Source organism: Vicia villosa, unplaced genomic scaffold (genome assembly GCF_029867415.1).
Source record: "Vicia villosa cultivar HV-30 ecotype Madison, WI unplaced genomic scaffold, Vvil1.0 ctg.001890F_1_1, whole genome shotgun sequence".
NCBI classification, from domain to species: Eukaryota; Viridiplantae; Streptophyta; class Magnoliopsida; order Fabales; family Fabaceae; genus Vicia; species Vicia villosa.
In genome coordinates, this window is record NW_026705765.1 from 217,847 (window position 1) to 227,465 (window position 9,619).

The window sequence follows — 9,619 nt, forward strand, 5'->3', positions numbered from 1 at the left end:
TCAAGTTTGAAATTAAAATCTTAGGCCCATTAGTCCAAAAATCCAATATTGGCCACTTTGTATTTCATGCATTTCCTCAAAATCGTCCAACTTGTACCAAGCATATCTCTTTCAATTTTTGTCATATGGCCATGTTCGAGGACTTTTTGGAAAGCTCAAAGAGTCCTTCAAATTACCCTTTTTGTTTCATCTCAATTGAAGCTTCCATGCTCAAGTTATGAGCTTTGACCCAAAAGGTGTTTTTGTTGACTTTTTGGAGGACCTATAATCTCTTTGATCATATCTCTTGAATGAAGCATTTCTAGCCTTGGCCTGTGAGAGACAAAGTTGTAGAGAATCCAATTTCCTTCAGAATAGGCTTTGGTTGGGAAATTTTTGATACTCCATGTGAAAGTTATGACCGGTCAAAGTTGAGTTGACTTTCTCCTTAAAAAACCCTAATTTGAACCTTTTGAATTTGTTCATCTCTGGGTTTTTATTGATGAATCATGATCAACCCTTGATCAAATTATGGATATAACCTCCAATACTTGATGTTGACCAAAATTCAGGAGTTTTGACTGTACTTTGACTATAGTTGACTTTTAAGTCAAACTAGTCGATTGTGGATCATCTGAGCTATTGAGTGAGCAATCCTTGGAATTGGAGCTTGACTTTTGACATGGATATTCCTTGAGACATATGAGATACCTTGAGATCCATTTGAGGCCTTAGAGATTCAAACTCCTTTGATAAAATGCAAACCCTAGTTTTGGATAGGAGAGAGTGACTTGAGAAAACCCTTGAACCTTGAGTCATTGAAGATGAAATGAGGAGGGAAAATTTTGGGGTATGACAGAGATTTCAGTTCTTGTTGTTGAGATGCTTGAATACAAAGATGTTCTTGAAGAAACACATTCTAATGTTTAAGAGTCTTCAAGGTAGATGAAATTTTAGTAGTGAAATTATTGTACTAAGCTTAGTAGATACAATTGTAGATCTATTTGCTTATAGATATAATCGAGAAATGATCTAAGATAATGAAACTTATGTATATCAAAATACATCTTAATTAGAAACTACTTAGTTTTGATAATGACAACACTAGAAGTCGAGCAATTACTAAAGTTAGCTCAAGCGGTCAAAGATGCACAAGGTGGTTGATCAAGCTATCCTACCAAAATAAGATAAAGACATTTGTTTAAAGTAAACACTATAGTCCAATGAATCTCAAGTGAATACTTAGGGTTTGTGATCATTGTTTGATTAAACTTTCAACATCTCAAATGATGGTAACTACTATGGAAATATCTCAATCCTCATCAAGAAGACTTAAGACTCTTATGTGTGTTGTTCACCAATTTTGACCACTGATATCCCACCATGTTTCCAAATATTAGGATAATCATTATCACCATTATCATTATGCATATCATTTGCTAACCAAAAACACAAAAAAATTGTTGCTTCTTACTTGTGTCCCAAGGCAGGAGACTGGTCAAAGAGGAGACTAAGCAAATTAGGGTTTTGAGGCCTACAAGGAAGCTCAACATTCTCCTATGAATCAAAGGGTTCTCCCATCAATATCCAAGTCCAAGGATGGCCCAATTCGATCAATCAATCTCAAGATCACATGAGACCCCAAATTAGGGTTTTGACCTAATTCGACTAGAAGGTTGACTTTTAACCAGGACATGGCTCCAAGACTCAAACCATGATTCAAGGGAATCCAAATCAACATTATAATCCATTCACATCATTCATTTTAAGAGGATACCTTGATTCATATGGAATCCACAAAACTGCAGTTCATTTGGAAAAAGTCAACTGTGTGGGTCAACCTTTGACTTTTGAGAAAAATGGTCAACCATGAACTTTTGAGGATTTAAATAATCAACATATGACTATTGAAGACATCTGACCAATATAAATCAAGAAAATTCATCAAGAATCAAAAAGTCAACAAAAGTCAAAATTAGGGTTTTTAAGTGATTTTGACCTCATTTTGGGAACTTTAAATTTTACCTACAAACTCAAAAATCTCCCAACATGAAAGTTGTAGATCTTGATCAAATGAACAAATTTGTCACTTATCTCATTTCAACAAAAAATGATTATTTTGAGAGATATGGAATTATGAACTTTATGTTCAAAAAACTTAGAAATTTTTTAAGTGTTTTCACTTGAATTTTTTCTAACTTTGTGGCCATTTTCTCCATGATCCTAAAAGAGTTTGAGAAAAACTTTAACAAGTTAATTGAACTATGTATCAAGGGCTTTCCAAAGAGACCAATAGCATAAAATTCCATGGCTAGAGCTAGGAGATATGATTTTGTCAATATGGCTCCACATAATCAGAGATTTACACACTCTTTTGAGCTATGATCCACATGCTTAAGCCATTACACAATGAATCACTCCATTTCAAGCATAAAGATCACACTTCCATTCGTGTAAAGAGGCTTTAATCCAACCACTCTTGCATTGAGCCTCTAAACATGTTTCTTCTGCAGCAAAAGCACTTCAAACCTCACAAGCAACCTCTCCATACTCAGAATAAATTCATGGAAGCATGCTTGAAGTTATACCTTGCTCTTGGAACCACAATTTTCTCCTTTCTTCATGAGGAAGCAATGTGGTACAACTATCACATGTGAAGGCCAAATTCTGAGATTCCTCCACCCAAAAACCCTAATTTATGCCTATAAATAGAGAGCATTGCTCTTGGCATCAAACACACAAGAAATTCCAAAGTTAAACTTCATTCCAAAATCCATTTTTTGTGTCATTTGCATTTTCATAGCAATTTTTAGTTAGAGAAGTTATGGGTACAAACCAATCTTTCTAACATCTTCCATACATCATTTGGAAGCTGTTGATCACCTCCAAACACTTACCAAACTCCTCAAACTTGTAACACCCTTCTAAACCCCATGACAATTATTACAATAATCAGAGTAAAAACATATAATCAAGAGTGCCACAATTAATTTAAATCAAACATGTGTCAATTGTCATGCCTTATTAGAAACGATTCATCAATTAAACCACATCATGTTTAACACAACGGAAAATATACATCACCAAATTAAAGTAATGGAATAAAACCAAAAATTCCAAAATAAAGTACACAACTCAAACTCTAACTAAATCGTTCCCCAGTGTTACACTATCAGAGCATGACTGACACGACATCGAACTACTGGATGAGCTCTATAAGCTATCCTCACCGATCAATAGGCCGCTACTCCTCAATATGAAAATATCAACATGTAAGGGTGAGTCTCATTCGAAATTACTAAGTATTATACATTCATCAGCAGTAAAACATCATACAATTATTATTCACCCAATTATAACATGTATTTCAGATACACAATAGTTAATCAAATAATCATGCCAACCAAACACATCATTGAACATAATACACAATCCATCCAGTCATACTATATCATTATGCACATGAATGAACTGACTCTATGCATGTGGTACCATACATGGGCTAAACCCATCCGACTGATCTATTCATCACCAAGATACATCCCAACCGGCACAAATTCCACACAATGGGAATTATGCCCACCATTTGATCCACAACATCACCGGGATCCATCACCAAAATGCGTATGAATGAATGCACACATATGACATACTTATAACATCACCGATCCGATGCGTAGCATCGTCTCATTACAACTCACCATTTCATCACCAATAAAGTATGCACATGTCTTAGCATCATTCAAATCATATCATACATAGTTATATCAAACATCATCCAATCACAATAAAATCAAGATAGTTTCATCACCATGACAACACATTGCTACATTCACACATATATACACAATGCTATAATTCATTATTTAATTTAAATCAAGATTTTAAAATAAAATCGGGCCACTGCCCATTTTACCAATTCATCATATAAAGCTCTTAATCAGCTTCGCAACGTCCAAAACGACACATAATTCGGATGTACGGTTTGAAAGTTATGACCTTCGGAAGATGTTGGCGTATAAGGAAAAACCTTATTCTCAGCATGCAATCCTTCAAAATGAAGTAAAATAATTTCTAAGGTACACACTACTCTAACCATTTGTTTGATGTTTGATTCAAGAACTTTGTGAAAGTTCACTGGTTTTCACAAGATAGGCTAATTGGATATCTATCATAAGGTTATCATCTGGTGCAAGATCATCTGTCATCAGAAGATCCAAGGATTTGGTGTCAGAACACTTGATTAAGATCAAGATGCATGGAGTATGCTCTGATAAGCTAAAGAATCTAAATGAATAGTATTCATTAGAAGTTGTGAAATTTCTAAAACAAATCTTGCTCTGATAACTTTGAACTCTGATACTTTGGGATTCTTCAAAGAATTTATTTCTACTCTAATACTGTGACGTGTTCAGAAGTTATAAACTTTTCTAAGTGACGAGGTTGCTAACCTATGCTCTGATACAATGCATGCTTTCCCTGATATAACGTATATTTTAGAAGTTGTGAACTCTATGAAAATATGTTTAAATCACGCTCTGATACCTCTCACTATTTAGAAGTTATGAATTGTCTGAAAGTAAGGTAATCATGTGTTGATAACACCTATTGTTCATAAGTATTGAACTTTCTGAAAGTATGATGATTAGACTCTAACGCTTCAGAATTTATGAACTTTTTGAAAGCATGTCAAAGGTAATCTACGACTAAGCATTTTTCAGAAGTTGAGAACTATCTGAAAGAATGTCAGCGTGTGCTCCGGCAACGTTTTCTCTATTTCACGAAGTTCTTCAGAAGTTGTAAACTGTTTGAAAATTTTGTAACCAAGGTTCTGATAGACCGGACTCTGATACTTTAGAAGTTGTAAACTTTCTGGAAGTGCAATAAGTCTACTCTCATTATGGCATCATTCAAAGGTTGTCAACCTTCTAAAGACATGATCAGAAGACATGATCAGAAGACATGGTCTAAGATATGGTCAGAAGACATGATCTACGACGTGGTCCAAGCCACAATCAAAAGACATGGTCTAAGACATGGTCTAAGACATGGTCAATCAGAAAATGGTTCAGGTGCTGAACCTTCTGATGACATGATGCATGCTTTGCACCTTCTGATGTGTGATCAAGTTTATAGGAGAACCAATACTTTATTTAGGATAAAAGTTACACAATAATGGAAGAACAAGACAATAATAATCATAACAACGAACCAATCATAACAGACAAAGCCATGAAAACAAAATTAAAGAATATAACTATACATATAATGCAGCAGGACAAATACTGATATCACTTATTAGCATATCACTTATATTGTAGCTTTACATGTCCACTAGAAATTAGGTCAAAGATAGTGTACTTTCAGCAAGTACAATCTTTATTTCAAGTTATTATTTCAAAAGTCCCACGTGCATTTGAGTCAAACTCTTAAAATTCCTTTCTATAAAATTTATTATTATAAAACAATCAAAATTAGGAAATTTTAACAAACAACCATTCATACATTTCTTCTATAAAAATTTACTATTTTAAAACAATCAGAATTAGGAAATTTTAACAAACAACCATTAATGCATTTTTTCTATAAAACTTATTATTTTAAAACAATCAGAATTAGGAAATTTTAACAAACAACCATTTATGCATTTCACATTTAAAGAAAGTAACTTATGGTATAACAAACTTTAAAAAAACCGGATAAGTGCTGACTCAGAAAAATAAAACTAGTTGGCCAAATACAAGTGTTCGTTGAATTTCAAAGATGGAAATCTCTACTATTCAATTTTTTTCCATTTCATGGCTCGGTCACATTCATTCAATGACTGAAATCTTATAGTTTTAGGGTTTATAAATAGGACCCTTAGTTCTCAATTAAATGCACAATTTTAAAGTTATCAAACACATACAGTTGTGAGTTCCTACATTCAGGTAATTTCAAAGCTTTGTCTTTGTTAATTATCTAGTGTTTAGTTCATCTTTTTTAGTTTTCTCATTTAGTTTAAATTATTGAATTTTCATTTTTGTGTTTGTTTTAGTTTATTGGTTTACTTTTTTGTTTTTCATCAATTTTTGGGGTGATTTTGATGTGGAATTAATTTTTTCTCAAAATTTTGATTACAATTTTTTGGTTTTTTCATGAGAGTATCTTTAGTATCATGATATGATCAAATGACAATTAATCGTTGCAACTATTTGGTATAGAATTAAATAACTTTTGCACAAACTAATTGGCATCATCATGTTCATTAAATTGTTTGTGTAAAGCTTTTTATGTTGGATTTAATATATAACTTGAGTTCTATTGATTATTTTGGTGGTATATTTTATTAGTTAGATACTTATAATTATATTTTGAATTCTTAGATTTGAGTTTGTGAGTGTATAGGTATTCATCTAGCAGATAGATATGGCATACAACTCTGCAAGCGCATTGGATGAAGCTACACTCAATGAAAAGAGAAATATGGCTATCCAATGCTTGGCACATTTGGCTGAACTTTCGACACCAACAAACTTGTTTGTCGAACAAATGAGCTTAGTAGGAGATGAGGGCCAACCAGCTGAATCTGGTCCTGGTATTTCAAGGCTCCTGGTTAAGTATTCTATGAACTATAAGAAAAGTGGGTTACTCAAACGGTTGATGTTCTATCAAAACGGTGAGTGGTCAGACTATCCTCAACATGTTGTCGAATTGGTTAAGAAGGATTTTGAAACCAAGAAGGCAACCGCGGAGGTAGAGTTGGACGGTGAGAATCTTGTGATGTACTTTTTTCATATGTGTAATATGAATTTGAAGACGGGTTTGCGACAACCCATTGCTTGGATTGATGAGGCTGGGAGTTTTTTTTTCCCTGAACTTTTCGCTAGTGTTGACGAAGAATCTAATAACATAGGCGAACAAGAGGTTGTGGAAAGTCATGGTATGAAAGAGTCACAGGAGCATAGTGGAAAGTCTAATGCTTTAGCTATGGATGTAGATGCTGATGGTCGTGATACCGCTAACAAAATGGAAAATGAAAACATTGGGGAATCTCCAAACCAAGACAGAGAAATAGATTTAAATGCTTATACTGAACCAGGATATGGAGAGCTGGATGTAGATTATGTACGTAATCTATTTCTCACAGGAATGACTACTTTCGGCGTTAATGATGATGACATCGTCGATATTTACTGTAACTCAAGCATCTCAATGCAAGCGCGACTGGAGTTATTCCAGAAGCAAGCTGATATCACTAAAGGAATTCACGGGGATGCTAATGTTCGATACGGTTGGCTTGCATGTTCTAAAGAGGAACTGTCTACAATAATGCAAAATGGGCTTGACCACAATGCACTTTCTTCGTCTAAGTGCATATACGGATTTGGTATTCATCTTGCTGCTATTACCCACCCTTATGCTTGGTAAGTTACATATTATAAATATAATGTATGTCTCTAGTTTTCTCTTACTATCATTATCTCATTTAATTTATACATTATTATCTCCATATTATTATAGATTATTTGGTTGGAATGCTAAGTGGATTCAATTTTGCTATATTTACAGTGTCCCTTATTGTGATGCTGACGAAAACGGGGTTAAGCATTTGATCCTTTGTCGTGTGATAATGGGGAACATGGAGCTTCTTCGTCGTGGAAATAATAAAATTCGTTCTAGTGGTTGCGAATATGATAATGGGGTTGATGACATTGAACATCCAAAATACTACGTGGTTTGGAGTAATAATATGAACACTCATATTTATCAAGAATTTGTTGTCAGCTTCAAGGCTTCATTGGATGCTGAAGGTGATGTATTATTCCTTAAGCAAAATTTTCTCAGTGTTGTACATTTTGGCATTAATAATTAGTATTGACAAAATAACTTGTTGTTTAGTCTTCTAGGCTATAGTATGATTCTTATTTCTTTCAAATCAAGTTGATCACAAAACTTTATGTTTTCTTACAGGAAATGAACGATCAAATGAGATTATGAATGTTGTTTCTGGGAATAACTCTTCTATATCGGATACTGTAAGTTATTTCATATGTGTTTTGCATTTTATGTTTTCCTAGCTTTCTATGTAAAATACGGCTTATTATAACACGCATAAGTGAACTGAGTTGGGTGTTGTATGGTGCACAACTCTTTTTTACCATTAGATCAAATATGTCTTTGTTTATGGTTACATTGTCAATGCTAGACCTATTAGTATAACTTTAAAATCCATGGAGCAACATTTCAAAAATTTTATTTTTTGAGATTTGTTTAATGGTTTTTATTCCTATAATTTTTATTTACTTCCTTTATCCAAAAAAATTGATTTGTGAGATGCCTTAGGTAAATGCTGATGGTGTGCTGACTAACACTCGAAGAGGTCCAACATCGCCTTGGCTTAAATTTCCGATGTTGTTTGCTGCAATAAGAAGCAGGGTTTCTCCAAATGAGATGCTTCTTATAAAGGCACATTACGAACAATTCATGGTATGTTAAGTAGCTGCAACATAAGCCTATGTCCTATCTCATGAAATATCGCTAATGCATCATTTTGAACTTATGCAGGAAAAGAAGATTTCCCGTAAGGATCTTGTGTTGAAGGTGCGATTGGTTGTTGGAGACAATATAATGAGATCTGCAATAACTAATCTTCCATACAGGGTACTGAATTTTCTTATTCTAAAAATTTAATTTGGCTTTGAAGTATGATGCATTTTCTTGTGTTGTGTTAATACCATACAACGAATGAATATGAAGTTGCAGTTGCAAATATTATGCTCAACTTTTTCATCATGAAATAATAAGAACTATCTTTTGAAATTTGATTATGCCTCCTAATGCTTAACTCACTTTTTGCAGAGAGCATCAAATGATGACCTAGATGACGGTGTAACCGAAAATTTATAATAAGGAGGTGGAAATCTTTCACTTGGAGAAGTTAACTATTGTCAACATGAAGTTGTAATATTGTTTTCTATTGGGAGATAGTTATTGCCATGGTTATGAAGGTGTGTGAAGTGTTAATACTTAAGCAGGAGAGCAAGTAAAGGTTCATCATTTGGTATTTTCTAAAAGCTTATCAGAGAACTTAAATTCATATGTATTGTGACAAAGAAAAACATGTAGTATGAAAATAAAAGAGCATATGTAATAAATACTATGATTGGAAGTCTTACACCACCTGTGACATGACTTTTTTTTATTAATGATAATAATTTTGCTTATTCAAACAAAAAAGGTGTCTTAAGAATATATCATTTTTCGTTAGTTTGATTTATGTTATTTCTTCATAAATCATCTAGCATTTGTGACTCTCTTTAATATCATATTTGTAAATTTAAATTTTCCAATTTGAGAGTAAGTTTAAATAATATTTTTTGTCTCTCTAACTATATCCAAATTCTATTTTAAAACATTTAACATCACTCTTCTATGCTTTTGGTTTTTATGCTTCTTTTTCATTTATATTATAATTACTCGGTTGATGAAACTTGGTAGTTCTCATACTATAATATTCAATAGTTTAACTTGACTAGGATTTGAGAATTAGCTTAAACAACAGAGATCATGTGAATTATGTTACATGATGATATGCTCCAAAAATAGTTTCAATCAACTATAAAGTTATTTTTGCAACTATCATTGTGAAAGCTGATTC

General features: G+C 33.2%; 1 protein-coding gene and 1 long non-coding RNA gene across 2 annotated transcripts; both read left to right on the forward strand.

The window, feature by feature from the left end:
* The first annotated feature begins 5,790 nt into the window (after positions 1 to 5,790).
* Positions 5,791 to 8,051, forward strand: LOC131637011 (probable inactive poly [ADP-ribose] polymerase SRO1). Its single transcript, XM_058907578.1, has 5 exons — positions 5,791 to 5,909; positions 6,367 to 7,385; positions 7,531 to 7,772; positions 7,933 to 7,997; positions 8,040 to 8,051. Exons 2-5 carry the CDS (start codon positions 6,388 to 6,390, stop codon positions 8,049 to 8,051), a joined length of 1,317 nt encoding a protein of 438 aa, XP_058763561.1. The 5' UTR covers positions 5,791 to 5,909; positions 6,367 to 6,387.
* Positions 8,052 to 8,324: 273 nt separating this feature from the next.
* On the forward strand, positions 8,325 to 9,040 carry LOC131637009 (uncharacterized). Its single transcript, XR_009294253.1, has 3 exons — positions 8,325 to 8,448; positions 8,527 to 8,622; positions 8,821 to 9,040. It is a non-coding gene; the product is annotated as an uncharacterized LOC131637009 (long non-coding RNA).
* Positions 9,041 to 9,619: the final 579 nt, after the last annotated feature.

Bases quoted from the DNA above. Each gene is read 5' to 3' on its own strand.
- LOC131637011 (XM_058907578.1), top strand. From the start codon at position 6,388: ATGGCATACAACTCTGCAAGCGCATTGGATGAAGCTACACTCAATGAA. The intron at 7,386-7,530 runs GTAAGTTACATA...CTATATTTACAG, and splicing joins ATTACCCACCCTTATGCTTG to TGTCCCTTATTGTGATGCTG. The intron at 7,773-7,932 runs GTGATGTATTAT...GTTTTCTTACAG, and splicing joins GGCTTCATTGGATGCTGAAG to GAAATGAACGATCAAATGAG.